Here is a 23,374-nt window from a genome sequence, read left to right as displayed (position 1 = left end):
CCTCGAGGTTTCGAAACGATTCCATCTTGATTTATCGTGTATGTTTGTATTCGTAAAAAATAAACGATCCTCTAAGTGAGGTGTGCATTTCTTTTTATTATTGATTGGTCTCATCGTTTTTTACAAACTGCTCGTCGACGGGCCGTGTCTTTTTGTCTTTGCGAAGAATATATAAACGTCTTGGCGACAAACGTACGCATAAGCCTCGGTAAAACAAGGCAAACGATCGACATAGCGTTTCGTGAACAAGGAATGTTTTTCAACTTTTGAACACGCACGGAAATGATTCCTTAATCTTAACGATGATACAAAAAATACGTAATAAATTACGAATGAATTAAGATGATTCTTACACAGCTAGGAATATTTGGTCGTTTCAAAGTAACACACGTAATCGTGATTAACGCACATCGCGAACGAAGCAACGTTACTCCGAGTGCACGCGGTGTCTAAAACCGCTGCTACTATCTCTTATCTACGCGCTAGCTCTTAGTTATAAACGTTCGATCGAAGTTGGATAGAGCGCAATCTGATGGTAACTTACTTTGTACCCTTATAACTATCTAAAACTAAATCTATGATACAGACTAACCATGAGTACGGTGCTCGCAATATCGTGAACGATGTACGCCTTTGATTCGCGCCCTTTAATCTTTAAATCCGGAGAAACGCAAAACTAGCATAATACTGGTGTTACAAAAGGGTGATCGTGTGACTTCGCAGCACGATCGTAGAAAAACGAGAGAAAAAAAAAAAAGAGAAGAAAAGAACAAACGATCGTTTGGACGCGACTGTCTTCGAACGAAGATATTCGAATTTCGTTATTTTGGAATTATTGGTGGTCTATCGTTTGAAAGAACCATTCGGTGAAACGTCGAAGCTGTTGCGCAGCCGCGTGGCTTTCATCCTGTAGACGTCGATTTTCGTCTCGCAAACGACGCACCTCGTCTTCCAGGGAAAGCCTTCGGCGTGTCTCTCTGGCTACTCTTAGTTCGAGCGTAGACAGATGGGACTGCAAATCCGACACGGAATTTCTGAAACATAGAAAAAGCGGTGGTTGATTGGAACAAGCGTGTCGAGTAGTAGATTCGAGAGAAAAGAAAGAGAAAGAGAATTTGAAGGAAAAATGATTGGCGATTAATATACATCGTATATCGTGTAGCGCATACGAGATTGAACGTCGCGTCGCTAAACTTACGCGATGGTATTGCATCCATCGATAAGTCTGTCGTCGGACCACTCTTGGGCGTGCTGCTTTGATCTAGAATCCACGTGGTGATTTTGCCAACGATCCACGTCCGTATCGTTATGATTTTTCGCGTCTTTGACGGACGTCAAGTTGGTCGATGCTTTGGAAATCGAATGGGGAGGTTTGGTAACACGCGGTGACAATCTAAACTCAGAGATTACAGACACACACACACATAGTGTACTCTATAATGTAGAAAAGCGAAGGTCGAAGATCTATCGTATCTGTACGGTACAGTATGTTACGATATTGTACGGTAGGGTAGTATACCGATGAGCAGTGCTTACCTCTCTTCCTTCGACAACTTGTTCTCGCTCGGCGCAGGACTGGACGCGGTGCTTGCGTTCGAAATGACCGTGGCCGGTCTAGCCATCGTTAGAATTACTTCGGATCCGGTTCCGTTCTCTTGGCTGTTCGTTGGTAGAACGGTCAACGCATTGCCGCCATTGCCGCATAAATTTTCTCTCGATCTACACCTGTTTTGAATCTCGAGTATATTGTTGTTGATCTTGTTCGAATTATGATTGGTGATGAGTGCGTTTCCGGTTACGTTATTGTTCGTTATTTGATCATCGTCGGCCATGTAATCGGGGTTGATCAGCTTCATGAGATCCTCTTGAAGAGTGCTCGAGGTTAAATTCGCGGAATTTCTATGAGAATTTCGCACTCCTGCACTTTTCGGTCTGGGACTCTGATTCCTCGAACCACCGCTCGAAGGGGTCAGATTTCCGGGTCGATGTTTGTTCGTTGCTCTTCTCAGTCGAGGTGATACGCTTCCAGATCCGTTCGATAGTTCGTCCTCGCTGGGTAGAGTAGCCACCTCTAGGCAATTACCACCGGTATCGCCAATTCTAACTTCCGGTGGAAGACTCGCGGCAAAGTCTTTCGTTTGACGATACTCGACGTTTATCTTGTGAGGGACCGGCCTCTCGCTGATGCTAGTTTTTAGACATGTGACTTTTTCCCCGACTTTAAATTCGTGCGGTAATTCGTATCTAATGGATTCTCGATTTTGTTCCACGCTATCACCGCTACCGCTGCCGCCGTGCTTCCTTTCGGTAACGCCATGTTGACATTCAATCTCATACTTGCCGATATCCATATCGTACTTGCTGTTTCGTCTCTCGTATATCTCTTCGGGATATTCGTAATTGATCGTCGCTGTTCTCTTCTCATGGGCTCTCGCGTCTTGCTCGTACTTGGACGACGTCCGATCCAGCAGCAGCACCTTTTCGTCTTGCGCATCGTATTTAGAATTTCTTTCCAATTTTCCGTCGTGTTGTTGCTGCTGCTCGTACTCGTTACATCTAGATCCAAGATTGTTATTACTACTAGACTTTGGGAGGCTATAAGATGCGTTCTGCGCTAAAGGTAAAGAATTCGACGAGTTCAACTTTTGGTGAGTAACGTAGTGCATATCGTTTTTCTGAAGTTCCCTTTGAGAGGCGTACAGATTTTCTTGCTTGCTAATCTCATACTTTTCTTTTTGAAGCTTCACGTAACTCGAGGAAACGTGATCCTGACTGGAACGATGAACGTTATCCAATTGCCTTTGATAACTATCGTGTCTCGCGTTGTTATCAGCCTGCACCGTTTTCGATGACGCGTAATTGCCATCTTTCGCATAATGATCCTGCTGTTGCTGACCGTGATGATGCTTCGAATTCTCTGAAAATTGTTTGCTACTCGCATAATGCGATTCCTTGTCTTTCCTCTGGGACGAAGACTTCGAAGCGATCATCTGGAAGGATTGTCTGGCTGGAAGGGGTGGTGGAGGAGTACCGGTACTAGTACGATACCCTGTGCCCTCTTGATCTTGAGGCTCCAAAAGCTCGTACCTGACCACAAGAAACGGGGAAGATGTCTAGTTTTAAACTAATACTCGCCCTATTTAAACTCACGGCTATATTATTCTTACCAACGATCGTCGTTGCTGCTATGTCCGCTACTACTACTGGTCATTGTACCCTCCATGGGGAAGCGTGGATCGTTGAACGACCTAGAACTAGATCCTGTCCCATAGCCAGAACTGTTGCTCGATCGTGGCGGACTGAAGGATCGCTCGTAACGTCTCTGATGAGACATGGCTGTCTGCTGAGTCGGCGTATTATCGGGACTGGTTACATTCTCGTAGTCACCTTCGTAGTTCGTTGACAAATACTGGCAGTTTTGCAACGTACATCCTCTGTTTTTCGTAGCAAACGAAAAAAGAAAAGAAAACAACGAATGACAGAAGTCGCGACGAAGGAAAATAAGGGGCAAGACAAGAAAGGGGCGAGAAAATGATACATCGACGAATACAGGAAAGAATCTCGTGTCTCTTACCTCCTAGGATTACCGTCGGTGTTGGGCGGTATCACGGTCACAGTGACCTGAGCGCTCGTTTTTAACAAGTCGACCATTTGATCGTGACTCAATGTGGACACGGCTACTTTGCAGATTTCGACGAGCCTAGACCCTTGTCTTAATCCCGCTTGCCAAGAGAGTCCCAGACTTTCGACTTGCGTCACCACACCGTCCGGTTGAACGTGAAAACCCAACTGTCCCAGGCTGTTTCTCTTCAAAGAGAGTTCCGTGGCCGGGGATCCTGGAGTTACTGCTCGCAAACGTGCCACTATCTCCATTAATTCGTCCCTTTCCCCATAATCGCCTCGCACATGAATCGTAATACATTCCCCCTGATGATAGTACAATCTCAAGCTGTAACACAGCGAACGAATTAGGATACGAAACGTAGTTTCGTTCCGCACGCATCGCGTCGTACGCATTTTACGTACAAGTGCATCGTGCTGAATCGAGAAACTAAAAAACCGGTACCTGTTTGTTTGAGCATGCCATCCGAGTACGCTGGCGCATGGAGTGACAAATACGATCTGTCTAGAGTGTTCCTCGATCAGGACGATCGTATCCACGCTTATTCCTAGATAGGAATCCGTGTTCTGATTGCTATCTTCCAGTATCACCTGCCAGCATATCGCGCCACGCTGCAAAGCGTCGCATGATAGTCTCGGACGTACGGCCGTTTTCTTCTTACTGCTGAACGACAGCATAGCTGTACGAAAACATAAGTCGTGGATTGTTCGTTCGAAAGGACGAAGTCGAGGTTGGGGTTATCGGAGTTGAGGCTGAGGTCGAGGTCAAGGCGAAGGTCAAGATTAAGATGGAAATCGTACGATGAGAAAACAACTTACAAAATTTTTGCCCGGTGTCGACCATCGTGGTAGAAGAATAGTTGCTAGCGAGGTCCTTCAAGTACTCTTGCCTCGTCCTAGTCGCCATGGTGGCAAATTTCTCGGATCTACGGAAAAGGATAATTACGAAAAGTTTGCGTCGCTATCTTGCAACGTAATGCGTAATATCGTTTGCTACCTGTGCGCGGCATTTTCCGCGTTGATCACTTTAGCCAAGATGAAGTCGGCGAACGCTTTTCCCTTGGCGAACGTGGCACCCTGAGGAACTGGTGGCCCGAAAATTGGTACTTCTTTGCTCCTCGAAACGGCTACCTTGTACTGAGTGTTGTCGGAACATGGGTCAACCGCTCTGACCACGATGAAAACGTGTTGAAATTGCGAGCGTATTCTTCGCGGGCTGAATGGTAACGCACCAGGTTCCTATCATACCGAACAACACACACATATCACACAGAGTATGGTTGGACGATCGATGCCCGCGTCACGCAAGCGAATATAGCTTACCTGAAAAACGATCGTGACTATATCGTTCCCAATGTGCCTCTTCCTGAGCAGCTGTTGTCTGTTATTCGGCGTAAAGGGTAGCATCGTTGATACGTGAAAAGTTACTTCCGCCCCTCTATAGGTCGCGGCGACTGCGTGGGTGCCGGTCGAATCGGTTCTCGTGTCTAAACCGGCCTTATACCCTTCGAATCCTCGCAGCCTGATTCTTTGACCTATCGTACACATGCAACGTAACACACGCGTAAATACGTCGAATTACGATACGACGAAACGAAGAAAGAAAAGAAGATTTTTGCGTGGATTCGGTCTCACCGATAGTGTCGAGAAACTCGAGAAAAGCAGGTCCGGCGTGCTGATTGTTGTACATTTCTTCTTCAGTTCTTTGACCGGATCTGCAGTAAAGAACGCCCACTTTGTATTTGTTAGAAAGTCCCTGTTCGTCCAATCTAGCCAAAGCTTCCTCGGCCGTAGGAGTTCCTAAACGGAGGCAACCGAGTTGAACCTCCGGCGCGACTAACTCCAGCAATTCTCGGGTCGGTAACCTGCCCTGTGGCCTTATACCACCGAGAGCTTCTTCCGGGACCGAACCGCGAAGCGTCAACAACTCAGAAGTACGAACTATTATTCTATACTGATTGGCGTCCTTTCGAATGCTGATGGCAACTGGACCCAGCTGTTCGTCCATACCGAACCAATTCTGATGGTCTCGACCTGAGCAAATCACGTCGATGTCGTCGTTACTCGTTGATCGTAAATCGCGAATCGATCGTTTGTCGCGCCTCTCACGCTTACCGAGAAAATACCGTCTGTAATAATGAGCACCCTCGTCGATGCTCTCGATAGGTAGCGGCCGTTTCTGCAGGGGACAACTATGCTTCCAGGATGTTTCGCCGGGCGCTGGTTCCAAAACCGCGACACCGTACGATAAAGATGGTCTGTGAACTCCATTGCCTGGAGAGGATCGAGTAAGGCCCACCTCCCGTTCTCCCTCGCCGCCGATTTCGTTTCGGAAGAAGGGACACGATTCCAGTAAATTGTTACCTACGCGGAAAAGTCAGAAGTTGACTCGAACGATTGCGTTATCCGATCGCGTATGATCTAGTTTTGGGCTGTTGCCTACCTCTCCCATCACCGGCGTCCTCTTCCGGCGCCTCGTCGGGAGTCGACGCTCTGAAGGAACTCGCGGCTGAGGCGCCAGTCGCCGTGTTCCTTCTTCTGGCGAGCAGAATACCTCTCAGCTTGGCTGCGTAGCCGAGATTCGCGGTGAGCGACTGACAATCGTAGTGAGCGAATGCTCGCCTTCTGTGCCTTTCCTCCACGTCGGCTGAAACACCGACAGGGCTGCTGCAGCTCTCCTCCATGGGCCGGGACTGAGCTTTCGCACCCCACAATCTCTGCAGCTTCAATCGTAACTTGGGACTGGAGTTACCGGTCGGGCCGCAGACTTCGTCCGTGTCGACGACCATTTGCCCGTCTGGCACGCGTCTCAGGTACTCCATGCCAACCGAACACCGTTGATCCGATGCCTGGGGGGTAGTCGCCGTCGGCACCGACGTCGACGGCCTCAAGTCTTGAAGCATCGCGAACAAATTCTCTCCGACCGTTACCGATTGAGCCACTACATCGATGCTTCCTGCGAGTGAAGTCCTCAACTTTTAACTCACGGTTCAACCACGCAGAATCGGTTTTTATCGAAATCTTTGTTCCTTTAGTTTACGCAGTAACGCCGTACGCGCCACTTACCGTGAGATCCATACTCCCTCCTCAGGGGAGTTTCCGGTACGCGAGACCCAGGATCCGTTGGACTGTGAGGAAGCTCTAAACTCGAATTTGATCTATGAAGAGCCAGACCACGACCCACGCGGTTACTCGGCCCACTGCTGCTACCTCCGCCACCTCCGCCTCCTCCACCTCCACCTCCTCCTCCTCCTCCTCCTCCACCGCCGACGCCGCCGCTGTGTATCGGTAGGCTTGCGATCATCTCTTCATTCTGTCAACAACGATCGACCGAAAGCGTAAAATAGCGTTCAGAATGGTGTTTGACGAAAGAGGGCGAAATCGTTAGACCGAAAGTAAGTAAATATCTTCCGGATCTTCGTGGAAATCGTTCCGTGCGCGTGGTTTACGCGAGGACGAACCGCGACGCAAAGTAGGACGGTTAATTAGATTCCTACTTACGCGTGCACGTTCTACGCGAGCACGCGCCTACGCATCTAGACCGTGTCTCGTGGGTTTCGTATTTTGCTAGTTTTTCTTTTTTTTTTTTTTTTGCGAAGAAAACGGTAGCTACGAGTGCAAGTACGTGCGATGGAAATTATTCCCGTGACCAAGTCTCCGATCGAATCCGATAAATCGCTGCCACTCAGAATCGTCGTTCTCCAGCTCGAGCTACTTCCTTATCTTTTTCACCACGAGGTTCTCACGTTGATGAAATCTATGCACAGGTATAGCTGTAGTATTTTCTAGTATTTGCACGCTGATAACAACGTGGTTTCAAGAGTGCGCGCGGAAAGGGAGAATCGTGACAGTCGGTGAATCACGACGCGTACTTACAACCGGGCGTGCCGCTGTTGTTCAGCACTGCGAGATGTGTTCGATGAATGGGCGATTTTCCATTGTCAAAGAACCGGTATCTCGTAGTTTGTACGCTACGAACGATCGAAACCAGGATTAATCGATGACGCGCACGCGCGTTTCACCCACGTCCCTCTTTGGATCTCGAGCGCCACGCAACGCCACGAACGCTTAGCGGAGCGAAGGCCACTGATTCAGATATCAAGAACGATCAAATACGAACGAGGATCCGCGGAGGAAGAAACCGCGACGCGCGCTAACGGAGCGACGATGATCGAGGTGGTTTCAAGGTATTTGGCGCAAACGATCATCGTCGCCGGTTGTCCCGGTGGCCTGTTGCATTCCATGCGTTCTCTCATTCGTCCTCGTCGGTTCCGTTTCGCCTCGGTGCTTCGTCGCCGTCGTCTCGTCCCGTCTAGCGTTTTTAAAATCGGAGCGAATGGCATTTACGCGGCGATCGCGACCGTGAAACGTTGATTCGTCGTCGGATCTCGTAGGCAAGCGCGTGCGCCTATGCTTCTCCGTGTTTTTCCAACGAGATTATACACCGTGCGAAAGTTCTCAGAATTCTACGTGATTTGTTCGGCCGATGAGATATTAACCACGCCGCTCCTCGTTACTGTTGCGATTGCTCGTGTGCATACGCTTTGAATTAATAAATCGAAAAAGCGTACGTATATATGGGGAAAACGCGTGCGAGTAAATATGTATGTACTTCCGAAGAACCTGCGAACGATGACGAAAGCGAGACAAGTAGAAGAGGACGGAATTCAGAATCCTGTCAACCGTGTGACGACGTTGTCGTCGCCGGATGTCGGCACAGGCCAGTCCGTGTCGGAAGCTAACATTTTCGTTTTTTTCGTTCGAAAGGTTCCTTCGCTCTGATTCTCCAAAATCGCGATGCAAAGCTTTCTCTATCTTGGTCGCTTCGTAAACATTCTGCCATGCGTAACACGTCGTAGAACGACGAACGGAACGGCGTGTCGCGTCGGTTCGAGTATCGAATTGCTGGACGTTCGTCGACCAGGGTCGTGTCGTTAAAGACGAGACAGAAATCATCGAAGGCGCACCGAAGAACCTGTACGACGACTTTTACGTACACGCGTTGCGTTGTGGGAACGTTCGAGTTGCGTGTAACCGCAGAACCATCGTTCATCGCGGCTGTATCGTCGAATCTATCCGTGACACGATGTTCGCGTACGTGTGATCGTAAGAACGTAAATCGAAACCGCGCTGACCGAACCTCCGCGACTCCTTGACACAGGTATATCGTTGACGCGAATTTTTGTCCAACGCTGTAAAAAAGCAATACACCTAACGAGCTTTACTTCCACCGTTCTGTCGTTGCTCTCGTTTTTCATCGGCCGAAACGATCAACGAGCAACGATATTTTCCCCGTAACGAGGAAACACGATCGAAGGAAAAAAAGTGGAGCAGGCCAATAATATCTGGTCTGTCGTAATCGGTCTCGAGAAAAGATATTCGCGCGTGTTTCTTCCCGTAACGCAATTCCCGGAAACGTTATTACGACAGTTACGAAGCCACGATGAAAGGGACTACGATTTCGTCCGATAAACGTTACAATTTTTCGTCGACCAGCTTATCTTTCTTGCGATAACGTTGAAATGATATCGCAGGCGGCTGCGATACACACCGGCCACACGTATTAGATATGTTACACGATACCATCATGCTGGTGAGATTTGAAGGCGCTCTCTTGCGCCTGCGAACGAAAATACGATGCGTTATGTTACGACGTTGTAGGAGAATTAGGCGAGCGACGGCACGCGACTTAAAAATACGAATAAAAACGCGGGTGTAGCCGTGTACACGCGTGTATAACGTAGTAGTAGATTCGACTAGGTGTTGCGCGAAACGGACGCCGATCATCCGAACTAGTTATGTAAATTGGCTTGGCATTCTTCGTGCGGTCTACGAGAGCGTATCGCGAAGCTGTTGTGTCGCGCGCGAAGAATGCGCGCACACGCTTTACAGGTTTCATCTTTCCTTTCCTCTTTAAAGTTTTCCCCGAGATCCGTACGGTGGAAATTGCGTCCACGAATTTTCTTCGGTTCTCGATTCCTACGATCAGAGGTGACGCGACGTCGGCTCCCTTCTGCGAGTCCCAGATGATTAACCACGCGTACCATCGCCAGCGGTACAAAGCTCTTGGAAATATTTAATCGAGCTTCGCGATAATGGCAAATGGCTCTTCTCTGGGAACGAGAACCAAGAAACAATTGCCTTTTTTCACAACAATCGCTGTTCCCTGTTAAGCGAGTTTTCCGTCAGACGTTGGTTGCGGAAAGGAATCGCACGCATTTTTCACGAATCCCTCGAGCGTAAATGCACGGCCGTATAAAGCCACGCTAGATAGAATATTATTTCGCCCCTTTCTGGGATCGTAAACGAGGTTGCTGGCGAGAGATTGTAATAACATCGAGCGCCATTACCATGGTAAAATACTGGTTTTTCTACTGGTTTCCGCCCGTTGATTGCAACTGCGATGCAACCGTATGCAACTAGCTTGTACGCAACGAACGGGTAATTATCTATTTTAATCGTGCGAATTCATTGACTGCGAATTCATTGAAAGAAAGTGGTGCGGCTTCTGCGAGATAACGGCCTACTATCTACTTACTGCCTCCCTCCGCTCGCGTCATTCGGCTGCGACGCGATTCTAGTTTCATAGCCGAGGCCAGCGTTCCAAGTTCGAATCGATGCTAGTCTATCACCATTACCGCCGCACGCGCATCGCTTGCTGAAAATTTTCGTTTCGAATCCGGTCCCCTTTTTGAAGTCACGCGCACAATTGCAAGCAACGACAAAGGAACCTTAACACTTACGAAATACGAATTCGTATCTTACATACCTTATACGGTATCCTATGAAAATCTTACGAACGTGTTTTCATATCACATGCTTGAGTAATACGAAACTGTTATCAATATATTAGATATAATATTAATCGCTCGGAAAGTTCGTTCCGATTTTTAAGGAATTTAATAAAATAATAAATTTTGCTCAGTACCTCTCCATCGGACAAATTGCTTTCAAGCATATCACGCTAAAAAACGTTACTAGAAGTATCGTTAAATGTGCTCGTTGATTTTTAATAGAATATTATGCCTGTTAAATGCTGCTCGGAAAGATCATTCCGATTTATAAGGAATCTGATCGACATAAAAAATCATATTGGAAAGTTCCTTGCCGAGATACCTAAGAGGTTCTGGAAGGATGGAATATTCAAGTTGCGTGGAAAATGGAGAAAAGTTGTGGAACAAAATGGCACCTATATAATTCAATGGTCGTATATCGAGTCGAAATGTAAATCGGAACGAACTTCCCGAGCGACCTTTTGAATCTTCTCGATCACTCCAAAAATATGCGGTAATTCAGGCTGATTTCTGTTTGTCAGAGCATACGGTCCTCGAAATGTTAACGGCGAATGCTATGAGCAGGTATCGTGAGCATGTGCCTTTATCGATTAAGTACATTTCGAAGCAAACTTGGCGCGTTGATAATTCCGACGGGACGCGACTTGTGCTCGTTCGTACGAGCGGAGCTATCAATCGGGATACGTACTTGTACAGAGTTTGACAGAGTCAGGAACGATGGACTGCGTCGGTGAAATTCCGTCGTGGCCGTATCTACGTGTAACATTTGCAGAGGAAGAAATCGAGACAGGGGCGCAGAACCGAAAAGAAGGGAGGAAAGAGGAAAGAGGGAGAAGGAAAAAGGAAGTCGGGACAACGAACTTGCGACCGGTCGGTCTTCTCTCGGTTTGTCTTTGTCGATCGTCTTTGTCGATCGTCTTGCGCCGAACGAGTGGAAATACGGGCGGTATACGGTATATACGTATACGTGGTTATTTATGCGACGACGCATGGAAAATCGCGTGGCAAACTATCTTGCGTTTCAGCGTTTTCGATAAACGCGTTTACCACAACGAAGGAAGATCCCCACGGCGTAAGTTACGCGAAGGAGGTCTGCGTGGATGCGCATGGTCCCCAGCCGAGCGATTACACGCTTTTTTGTTGGTTAATCGAGAGACGGGACTGCGCTCTCGCTAGGGGAAGCTCTCTCGCGAGCTACCAAACGCGCATGGTGACCACATGTTTCCATATAAATCGGCGCGACTTTGCGTTCCACTCTACGTTGGCCGAGTTAGCGAAATTCCCTACGATCTTACTACGGTAATATCGTATCGTCGTCGAGACAACGAATGTGTGCTCCGCATATATATCGCGTCGATGCGAATTGACATGTCGAGACGAATATCGCAATGCCGATAGATTCGAGATTCTTCAACGACGTTGGAATAAAGAAGAGAAGAAGAAGATGGGATACGTCGGTGCGTCCTGCAGCGACCCGCGCTAGTAAGCTTTCAGGAATGCGCTCTTTCAAATTGGGACAATCGAGGAGGAATGCGGGATCTGGTCGGAGGCGGGCAGTTTCTTCTCCTCGGCTCGTGAGTCATCCCATCCGATGGTTAAGAGCAGTAAGAGCAGTCAGTCGGAATATACGTATGCCGAGCGACGCGGTTCGAGTCTCAAAGCGATCCTTGTTCCTTTCCAACTATTCTCTCTCTCCCTCTCTCTCCCGATTACCTATATAACTGTATATGTATGGCCTAACACAAACCCCGTTTCAAACGTCGGTATTTCTTATGTAACGCGCGTCCGGAGTACTCTGCCATCGAACCGCCCTTGCGCGCCTATTTATCCTCGTATCCGTTTATTTTTTCGAATTGCCAATAATCGCACTTGGAATTGCACGTACACGCGCTTATTTGCGTTAATTGCAAAATTTGAAAACATCCCGCGGCATTATACCTGTGTCTTTTCCAAATATTCCCACGCTTCGCATACAGCCTCTGTACATGTTTTCTTCCTTCGGGCGTTTTCGACGACGGTTCTGCTCGCTTTCGTGTAATCTATCTCGCTTTTCTTCTTCGGGGACGGCGTGAGTCGTATCATCGCCTCCAGTAAGCTGTCCACGATCTTAATCTTAATCGGCATCGATATCTCCCCGAATCATAAATCGCCACCGCTTTACACCAACTCTGTCACTCGACTGACCCACCGGCGAACAAGAGAGTATCTACGGTTGACAACGGTAAGATCGCGAATGAATGTTACGTCGTGTATCAACGTGTTCGAACGTGTTTCGACCAAGGGGTAGGTACGGTAGGGATAGAGGTAATGCACGACACCCCTCCCCTTCGTCCCTGCCTTTGCCTGATCTTGATCTTGATCTTGTACCATCATCGGTAATGTCAATAGAATACTACGTAACCGTGTATACTGGTTACGTCACGGACAACGCGACTCTTTCGTCTAACGTTTTCACAGAGTCGACGTATTTATATAAACGAGATGCTAATTGTTTCGTACGTTTGGTCGAAGCGTCTCTTAATCCGGTAGAAGAATTTAACGAATCTATGTACATAGTATATGCGTAGGCGAGCAACACGTGATGGTAGACCGTTTTCTTTTTTTGGAACAACGTAGGAGGTTCAACGAGTTGTAACGCAGGACAACGTGAAGCTAAAGGGGATTGCGGATCTCCCAGGAGGTAAAAGACACGACGAAAGACGAAACGGGCTGGAAAAATTTTCGGTACTTCGTCTTGTTCGTCCGTATCACATTTATCGGTTTTGTAGCACAGGCCCGATCAGGCTCCCACAGACGCATTTGTCGTCACTTTCTTTCTTTTCCTCTGGTATCGGTCGGCATGCGTACATACGAAGATTAACGTACGGGTCACGTGTGTAAAGCTTTTGTTACGCAAGGCTGACGTATCGGGTCAACGACTTCCTTTTTCTTCGTACTCGAACGAAAAAGAGGGGAATGAAACGCGGCTGGAACGATTAATCGACTAAAAATAATGACCAAGTTGATGCTAAGCATGATACGAAATTTATCGAGCTTGCATCGTTCGCACGCATCGTTTCCTCGTTTCCTTCAAACGTTTTTACCTTTCTTTCTCCTTCTAGCCTATCCTAAGATTTTGCGCGAGTTTTCGAGATAAGCGATCGGTCCGCTTTGGCTAAGGAGAATGTGCGCTGGCTTGGTACGTTCGCGGTTTCACGGAAGAACGCGGCCGAATATTCGTGATAGATCGCTGTGGCCGGTGGAACAAAAAGAAAAAAGAACGGCAGAGATATGGCGAACAAAGAGCACGTTATACGTACTTATTGGTTCCTGTTATCTCAGCACCACATTTTTCGTATCTCGGTGATCGAGCGCGATATCACGCAAACGGCACGGTTCCGCAGGAATGGCCCACGCGCGCCAACACCGATCATTCAATCGATGATTTCGCGATCACGAAAGAGAAACGCATCGACAGCACATTTCAATCAGGCATTCCACGATTCCTTTAATAGATAGGCTAGTAAATAGGCGCGAGCGGTCCTAGAACACCGATCGCAGGTTGCGCGTTTGATGTCTAGAACGCGCGTAGGGTTACACGTGTGCATCGGCAAAAGTGGTAAACCTGAACTCTATCGTAGAACGAAGAATGTAATTCGGTTAGGGCACGATACGATTATACGCGAATCGGAAAGTAGAATTTTAAAGAGGAACTCGTGAGATCTCTGCACCAAGCGCGCCAGTTTTTCAGATATATTCTATTTTTGAACAACTCGTCAAAATCGAACACGATCAACTTGAACGGTAAAACGCCGGAAAAAACGTGGAAAAGTTTGCGTTTGCGTTGTAAAAAGTGCGACGAATTTCTACTGATACGTCCCACGGTGAATTAGTACGTTCGTTAATCGATCCTAGCGAATCAAAGATACCCGAAAGAACATATGGCGATCGCAAAGCTGATCCTCGGCGTTCATTCTCTCGTTCCACTGCAGGAGGTTCTGGCATATGCCACGATTTCTCTCTGCGTTTTCGATTTCAATTTCAACCTCCTGACCCTTTTGTTTTCTTCCTTCCGCCCATTTGTCTCGTTTCAATTGCTTTTCTATTTTCCTTTTTTTTCACGAGCAAACTTTACTTCGTAAATATAACGCAGACATAATATACGCTCACGAAGATATACGCTGTTCCATTCATTGATTTTGAACGAATAATTACGCGATATTTCATTGCCAGTTTCATTGATCGCGTACTTACGTCGTCCACCGACGCGACAGGACGTTTTGTGGCACAGCGTTGCTCTTAAAGCAGCGGCCTATGCCAATGAGTACGAGTACGTCCGTAAGCGCGTTCAGGAGTACGGAGGGCGTTTATTGAGTGAGAGAGCGACCGAGAAAAAGAAAGAATTAAAAGACCGGTCCCGTACTACGAGCCTGTTCGTTGGGCACCGTCGTGGTTCGGATACGTGATTTTTAACGAACGATCTATAAATATGTACGTTCGTATCGCGATGATTGTTGTGCATTGTTTGCGATAAAAATAATATGATATTTCGGGCCAACGTCGAGTTCGAATGCGACCACACGAGACGCGATCGAGTTTGGAAAGATGCGAACGATACATACGAGATGCGAGCCACACGTGTTTTCGTACTCGGTTACGGTCCGACTCGAAACGTAATCGGAGGCCATTCGTTTCGATAAATCGCGTTCGATAGATTTCTTTCTCGCTGCGAAATACAAGGCGCGTTCGATCGTTGACCCTTCGCGATGGAATCGAGAATCGTGAAGAGAAGTTGGCAGCCGTCCACGCAACGAGTCCGCACGCGGTGAGTGTAACTCGCCTGAGAATACACAGCCATTCGGTTCGTTCGTTCGGTCGTTACCCTCGTTTCCGTGGTACGATCGTTTTTCGGGAGCGGAACGTTCATTCGTCAATGACCCGCCAAAAGAAAACGTGCAGCGTTTCTCTTCTCTGCCTTGGAAAATCCATCCTACGAAAGGTATCTCGCGTCGATATCTACGCGCAACTAATATCGTCTTACGAGAATCATTTTAAAACTTTGAAACTTTAAACGAATAACGCCGATAATTGTAAGTTGCCTAATAGCCGATGGAAGGACGATGGAGAGCCAATAAACACGCGCAGGCAATCTATCGTGTTTGGTATATTTCTCAGTTTCCATATTTTTTCGATGGCTATCGATACGAAGAGCGCGAAATAGTTCAACGTTTAACCGGGAAGAAATCACGTCGATGGGGTGGCAAGTGCGATCTGGAATCTAAGAAAACGGGAATGGGAAAAGAAGAAGGTAACGGGCTCCCGCTGAGAAACAAAGGCATGCTCGATGTCTGAAAAGGCGGACGCGACGTCGCACGAGTCTCTGTTTATTTCAACTTGAACGTATTCGAGCTTTTCGTTTGAACGAGAAGCCGCTATTCGAAATGTACGATAGCTCCTTATCGTACTATACGTACGATACGAGCAAATGAGTTTACCGATATTTGGACGAGGAAAAGAAGCAAAGGATTCGTCTATGACAGACAAAGGAGTACATGTTTGAATACACTGCGGCGAGCATCGGAGAAGAAACTATTGTTCGAAAAATAAAGAAAACTTCGTACTTGCATTGTATGCGGAGTGATGTAAATCGTGAGATCGATGCGACACACACCGACTGCTGCTTTAACGCTTCTCGAGTTCTAATTACGATTAATGCTAGTCGAACGCGGAGCCGCTGCCGCGCTAGTATCAGATGCCTTTTTCACAGACTATGATTTACGATCGCTCTCCGTTTTATATCCATTGGATACGTAACGCTATATCATCGAATGGTCCCTCGAACCTAATCTAGACGAGAGATTCCAAACGAAATCTACTTACGGCATTGAACGCAACCGGCTTGAAAATTATCCTGCTTCCGCTACGTATTGTAACGCATAACCTCGCACTTACGTAAAACGTAAAATATCGAAGATATTAGAAATACAGAGAAGCACGCATGTTTATCTCATCTGGTCGATGAATGGTTTCTTCCTTTTTTTCTTCGAAAAACTAAAGGCGATTCCTTTCGAGACACGTTTAGCGATGATGCGACGCTTCTCGAGACGATCGGAGAGAGTCCTTTGTACTGCCCGGAGAAAGGGAGTCGAGAATAAACGCTGAGGGCGAGGTACGGCCCTGAGCACCGGAAGTCCTCCCCTACACTCCCTCCGCCCCTCGGCTCGCTCTCTCCTCCTTCACCCGTTCTTCCATAGTTGCCTAACCTACCTAACCCCCGCGCGCCCGTTTAATCAACGACGTAGCTTACTCAATGCGATTTCTATTCGAACAAGAATTTCTTTTTCCCGTAAAACGATTATTCGAAGAATAGGAATTGAGCTTGACCGAGTCGCAGCCTGCTTTACTCTCACAGCGGGCCTCGGCGCGCTACATAATATGTAGCTTAATGGATCACGAAAGCCCAATGATGAACCGTCTTGTGTATTTGTTTGTGAAGAAGAAGAAAAAGAAGGAAGAAAGGACACGATGGCAAGGACGACGAACAACGCCTTGATATGGCGCTACACTGTATATACGACGACTGACGATATGAGTTGTCCGCGCGTCAATACGAAAGAAAGAGGCAGTGGATGACGAGCGACGAGAAAGGAACCGTTTCTCTTTTTTTGAACGTGGGACGTTTCCGAGTACTACGAGAAAATATCAACGAAAGACGAAGGAAGAGGATCGCGGCGCGGCATGTCCGAGGATGCGTTACGCAAGGAAACCGACTTATTCATAGGCGTTCCGCTGGCAGGGCAACCAGCTTCGTTATCGGTTGGAAGCGATCTTCTTGAGCACCGCTGGAACGACGAAAGGTTCGACGCGTAACGATTCGTGTCCGGTACTCGATGCAACCAAGATCGCGTAACATCGGCCGCTTCGCGCAATTCGTATCGGAATCTATTCGCGTTCTATTACTTCCTTTTATTATGCATCGCCGTACACTTGGGTTTTCCGATCTCCAACTTTCCAGTAAAAAGTATCCAAAGTTCGTTCGTAAATTTGCTTTCTACTTTAACGATGAACGATTACAAAGACTACGATTTACGCGCAAACTACGTATTGTCCATGTGTTCCTTGGGATCGGCTGTTTCCGCGAAAACGGTGAAAGCGGGAACGAGAATTACAAGAGATAGCGTAATAACTCGAATCATGAAAAGCAAGGAGTCGTTTGCGTTTCGTCTTTCTCGACTTTCCCTTTTCCACTGTCGTCGTCCGCAAGTGCCGATTTTTATCTGGACACGTTGCCGAAAATTTTCGTTTCTTCGTGAATCTCGATGTAAGGCGAGTTTCGTAAAATTGAATCGCAGCGAACTGTCGTAAGGTTAGGTATAGGCATACTGTCGCGGTACTACGTTTCGTGCCGTTTTATCTTCTAGGACAGTCGCGCTCAGTGAAAGCCATCGCCGCCTCGATATCTCGTCACGGGTGTACCTTGCTTGAATATCACGCGATTCTCACCCCTGGAATCTAACGGACGTTTCTCAAAACCGCGTTTCTCGCCAACAGTTGGCCCGCGTTCGTCACATTCTAACAAGGAACGCACGTGCAACTGTTCATTCATCGTGTCGATCGAACTACGGTCGAGTAGTGTGATCCGAGATTTCACTCGATTCGCCATTCTTCTTTGGACTAACCGATCGACTCGATTCGATTTCAACGGAATTTCGAATTGCGCGCCACCTGTTCAGAGTCGTAGGATCACGAAGAAATGCATAGCCTTCGGATATTCATCGAAATTGTTCGCGAGAAGATACTCCTCTGGCGACCGAGCGAATTGAAAATACAAAAATCTGATGTTTCTGTTCGCGCGAGGTTAACGCATGACGCGAAGACAAGCTGGACGACGAGGAGTCGAGTGCACCGAAATAGAAAGGCCGAGAAAGAGCACTGTGCTCGCACCATGACCCAGAAAATTGAAACGGGACGCGCGGTGAAGCCGATTTGCGAAACGTCTCGTTTCTACGATTTCTTCGCTACATAGATTTCCTGGCATCAGCCGAAGAAACCCGAGAAATGACGCGTTTCAACGCGTAGATAGATATATAACGCTAAAACGTCAACTACTCGTCGACGCAACGCGTGCTTCGACAATTTGTTTGTACGAACAAACGTAAGGTTCGAATGCCGTTTCGTTTGACCGCTGGTCGCCGTTCGAGTTGATTTTCGTGGAACGGATTATCGGTAGTCGAAGTTCGACGTAAACTTCCTTACCGATTACCTACGTCAAGAATGCTACCACGAGACCAATAGTCACCGGCAGAGAGGCGATTACTCATCTTGAAGTGTTGCGTCATCGGGTGATCGAGAACGATAGGAAATCGATTTGATGCGTTCACGTATTTTACGCGCAAACGTCTCTTATCGATAAAGTATTTCATAGGTGCAGACATTGCGTATCCAAGGGAAGAAACTTTCACAGCCGGAAAGAGATTCTCAGATGCATCCACGATCCACCAGCAAGCACGTCCCTTGACGCGTAACGCAACGTGCGTGCGTGCCAGTGAGTAGAAAAAGGAAAGGAGGAGCAGAAGAAGAAGAAAAAAAAAAAGAGAAAGGCGGAGGGGAGCTTGTTGTCGGTGAATGCGAACGTTGAGAGTATTCGGAGGCGCAAAGTCGAACGAGAAGGAAGAGGATGCCGTCCGAGATGCCGTTACTTCGAAGAGTCACTCGGGGCAAGCCTAACCCAACTGAGAGAATCGAGGATAAGGAGGAAGGAGAAGGCTGCTGGATTCCTCTTATTATTATTCTTCGTTCCACCGCACCGAGGAGAAACACCCGAATGTTACTGACCTAATACGGCACCGTCCTTAAACGCGAATCGCTCTCGAATTTGAACGCGAGCAAAATTGACGCGCGACGACGAAAAAAAAATTAGCATCGTCGAGCCGAACAGTTGGAATCGCTTCGAAAGCTGTCGCGCGACGCGAGAGAACTTGCGTTCCCGAACGGGAAGTTGAGTCGCTTCGAAATCATCGAAACCGCTACGTACTACTATGCTACGCGTGCGTTTTATTCGCACCTCCGTAAAAAGACAAGTGGAACGTTTCTTCCAAGACACGGTTACTTTCGTAACGGATTAGCGCGCGAGTTACGCGTATTTCGACGAAAGGATCGTGAAAGCACGCGTTTACGAAAGCCAAAATAAAATCAGGCGACTTTACCGAATCGTGTGACAAAAGCTTCGCCGTTGTAAATTGTAGGGCGATTCTGAACGTATTCGAGATGCTAAACTTTATAAGATGGCATAGATCGTTTCGATTCTATTTCGGAATTATACAGATATATAATGCTCTAGGTGCGAGACAAAGGAGCACTTGCAAATTATAAAACAAGTAAAACGAGCGTCGGTGAATGAGATGGTGCGCCGCTATTCCTAGCAGAGAGAAGCAAACTTCTCGGCAAGGGGTCTCGTGGTCGCTCGCGTGTCAGGTGACGGTGCTTTTCCGACGCAGCGTACTTGAGCGTACGCACTGGTGACAACGCTGCTCGTAAGTAGCTAGACGTTCATCTACTACCTTGTTCGATGTTTTTACAGTTAGTCGCACGCTGTGATATAACAGTATATACATATGTGCATAGGTATTGCGTTCGTGTTCGATTTTTCCGAGCGAGAATCGCTCGTTCCGTTGTTTCCACCAAATTCTATATATTTCGTCACAATTATCGATCCACGCGTCGCATATCGTTCAGCCTACGAGCTGGGCTGCTCTAGCTTGTCCTTTCGCTATTTCAATACTTTTTATTTTACATGTACCACTTAGCATATGCTCTATCGTCTATAGGTAGGTAGAGTTCGCTCCCCTCGACGACCTGAAATTCCAACGACCATCATTTACGAGAATTTTGTCACGTGGATATTCGACCCATTCGTTGCCTTATTTCGATTTCAATTTGTATTTCTTTTTTTTTTTCTATTTTAATTTTCCCTCTTTTCCACAATTTGAAATAGAAATGTAAATAGATCGAAAGATGGCGGCAGGCAGTGTTGTGAAAAAACGAGATTTATTTTTATCTTGTTTTTACGCTTAGTTGTACTTACGACCTTACGATTGGTGTTTTGTATCTGCTACAACGATTATATACAATTTCTTCGATCTTCGATATGAAATGAGTTTGTGGACACATTTAAATCGAACATGATCGCTTTCAGTGACCGACGACAACGAAGAACAAGCTCGAAAGTTGGAACGAAAGGGCCAAATCTCCGGTGCTCGAACCCTGGCAAACTTATTCAGAGGTCAATCGACGCATCCGGCTTTAATTAATTGCCTTTGATTACTTTTAAAGAACCTGTATCCTGTCAACCCAACACCGGCATACGATCACCGACGATATATTCGACTCTAGTGGGAAGGTTATTGCTGCAGGAAACAGTCTAGGCCCTAGGCGATCCACGATATAGGTCGTTCAGGAAAAACACGTTTACTCGCTAACATTCCGCTTCTTCTCTGTGTCTCGTGGACATAGTAGTAATGGGACTGTGTTGCAGCATTCGACAAACAAACATCTCGGGCATGATGATTTTAAACAACTGGATCGAGTAAAATCATCTACCGGTAAACGGAAAGATTTTCCTCTTCTGTGGTGAGGAGTTTAGAAAGTTGTTGATATTGTACGAGTTAGCGGGGAAAATGTTTTTAAAGAAGTTCTACTTCGATTACAATCTGAGCAAAAGCAGAGTAATTTTTGTCTATCAATTTCGATCGGAGTCAAATTGAGTCGAGTCAGGACGAGGGATCGACTTTACGAGCGTATTATATCTGTAGACCTGAGGCAAGTCTGGCTGGGTATGGCTTAGGTATGCGCCTGCAGCTGTTCTAAAATTCCATCTGGGATTGCCGTTCTTCTTCGGTATTTTCAAATAGTAGGTTGTGCCTTTCACACGAATCATTCGGTTCAGGTATAATATTTTTTCTCGTCCGTGTTTCTAAGCATCCGGAAATTTCTATACAGGTACGCAGAGTCTAGAATACGGTTTAAATCGACACAAGTGTAGGTATTTTTTCAGTTATTTTTTGGCGTATATGTTAAAGAAACGCATGGAACACGTTTAAACATTCAATCTCGAGAGAAATATATGTATACTTGAAATATTCGAGCAGCCCGTTAAAGCTTGAGCGAGTCCACGCCATGAACTGACCACCGGAAGTAGGCGTAATAACGAACTCCCATTGCCTATACGTGCTGGGAATACAATAACATTATACGCTACGCGCAAACGTTTCTCTCCCTGGAATGGCTACATTGGGATACGTTCGTTTTCACTACTTTTTTGTAAAGATACATATTGATCGTAAAAGGTACTGGATGGTAAATTATTTGCGACTCCAACCAGTATAAATATACATGTATTAGAAGTATATTCGATCAGCGATGTTGCGCCAATCGTGACAAAAATACGAAATCGTTTATCTTGATTAATCTATTCTGTTAAAATGTTAAACAAGAATGAATTCGTTAACGCTATTTCGCAGACACGTGGGTGGTCGATCGAATCGCATTACGCCTGTGAATATTCCATTTCAAGTCAATGAAACGACGAATCCGTATAATAATCGTGAAAAATTACCCTACACACTCACATTCACAGAATGAAATACATTGGTTACGAATGTATGTACATATATGCGATCATAGAAGAAACACTTTGAAAATAAAAAGTAGGAGGATTGGAGACTGAAAAGAGTTAAGAATCGTAGTTCAGACTACGCATTGGAAAAACCAAGTTACGTGAAGAAATACACACTTCGTTTTTTCAATAAGTCTCTGCGAATGGCAAAAGAAAAAAATATATAGTACACTATAAAAATTTAAATGACAAATCGCTATTCGATGAGCAGAAAGTCTACACTACATATATCTACATACATATATACATATATGATGTAGTTACGTACGTACGTATGTACGTATTTATGTATGTATGTATGTATGTATGTATGTATGTATGTATGTGTTGCAGCGCCACGAATTCACTGGTACTACGGTATTGGCGTCCAGTGAACAACGGTGACCTTCACCTACCGGTATTCCTCGACATTAACCCAACTTTCTTGCGGAATATGAATTAGCGTTTCGCAGCAGGAGATAGTTCTTTCACAAAACGTTCATCTTCCGGAAAATCGTATTTGTGGCAAACGGTTTTAAATCTCTAGCAAAGATTTACACTCGAGCGTGTATATATCCTACGTATAACGTATCGTATCGCGATGACTTCGTTCTTAGAAACGTATCACAAGTACAGTTTCACTTACCGGACGTTCGAAATGCAACGGGAACGAATATTCGTTCTAGAACTGTAGTAATCTACTGATTCAGAGAGAACTTACATTTTCGGGCTGCGACGATCGCCTTTGCCGCGGTACACAGAAGAGCGGCACGCCGCTTTCTCGCTTCTTCTCCAATATAGCGGCTTCCGAATCTTTTTATCGACACAAAATAAACGAAATCGTTCCCACTGACACACCACTCATCCAGCACGCACGTTTCCTATCTCCGCGTCCCTTCCTGGCTTCGGTTCTCTTCACACATATCACTGGATTCCGATCCAACGATCAACAATCAATCAGATGTATTGTTATCAAACACGTTGTACGAATTCACGATATATTTTTGCCTGATGCAAAGTGGTTACTTCGCAAGGCACAATCGCTCGTACTATATATAAGTTTGGTCGGTTGAGTTTCAAAATCCATCGATTCGAGATTGAAACTCGATTCCCTCCAGGGTAGCGATCCAACAATGTGCTGCCGATACGTCGTCGTCGTCCTCGTCGTCGTCGTCGTTGTTGTCGTCGTTCCGAATACATATACCGAGAAATTCCTTTTCTTGATCAGTTTCCTTACTACTCCAAGTGCAACGCAATAAACTGCTCCCTTGTTTGACTGGATTTTCACAACGTTGTTTGCCGAGTATCGTTCGCGCGCGACTTGCAG

At 46.5% G+C, this 23,374-nt stretch overlaps 2 protein-coding genes across 3 annotated transcripts in view; both read right to left on the bottom strand.

The window, feature by feature from the left end:
- LOC132909972 (vacuolar protein sorting-associated protein 28 homolog) overlaps positions 1-23,374 on the bottom strand; it is a 103,997-nt gene that overhangs the window by 80,443 nt on the left and 180 nt on the right. The window lies entirely within an intron of this gene.
- Positions 77-23,318, bottom strand: LOC132909936 (signal-induced proliferation-associated 1-like protein 1). 2 transcript variants are annotated; one of them, XM_060965168.1, is made up of 14 exons: positions 22,769-23,318; positions 6,688-6,934; positions 6,065-6,577; positions 5,737-5,985; positions 5,257-5,655; positions 4,945-5,156; positions 4,619-4,860; positions 4,441-4,547; positions 4,067-4,301; positions 3,575-3,949; positions 3,168-3,434; positions 1,537-3,087; positions 1,199-1,393; positions 77-1,034 (listed from the first exon to the last, which is right to left on the bottom strand). In XM_060965168.1, exons 2-14 carry the CDS (start codon positions 6,923-6,925, stop codon positions 833-835), a joined length of 4,785 nt encoding a protein of 1,594 aa, XP_060821151.1. In that variant the 5' UTR covers positions 6,926-6,934; positions 22,769-23,318; the 3' UTR covers positions 77-832. The 2 variants fall into 2 exon arrangements, with proteins under 2 accessions (XP_060821151.1, XP_060821152.1); XM_060965169.1 differs by lacking the exon at positions 1,199-1,393.

Source organism: Bombus pascuorum, chromosome 8, assembly GCF_905332965.1.
Source record: "Bombus pascuorum chromosome 8, iyBomPasc1.1, whole genome shotgun sequence".
In the NCBI taxonomy this organism is placed as follows: Eukaryota; Metazoa; Arthropoda; class Insecta; order Hymenoptera; family Apidae; genus Bombus; species Bombus pascuorum.
The sequence above is the reverse complement of the archived record's forward strand: the minus strand, read 5'-3'. Positions and strand labels throughout refer to the sequence as shown.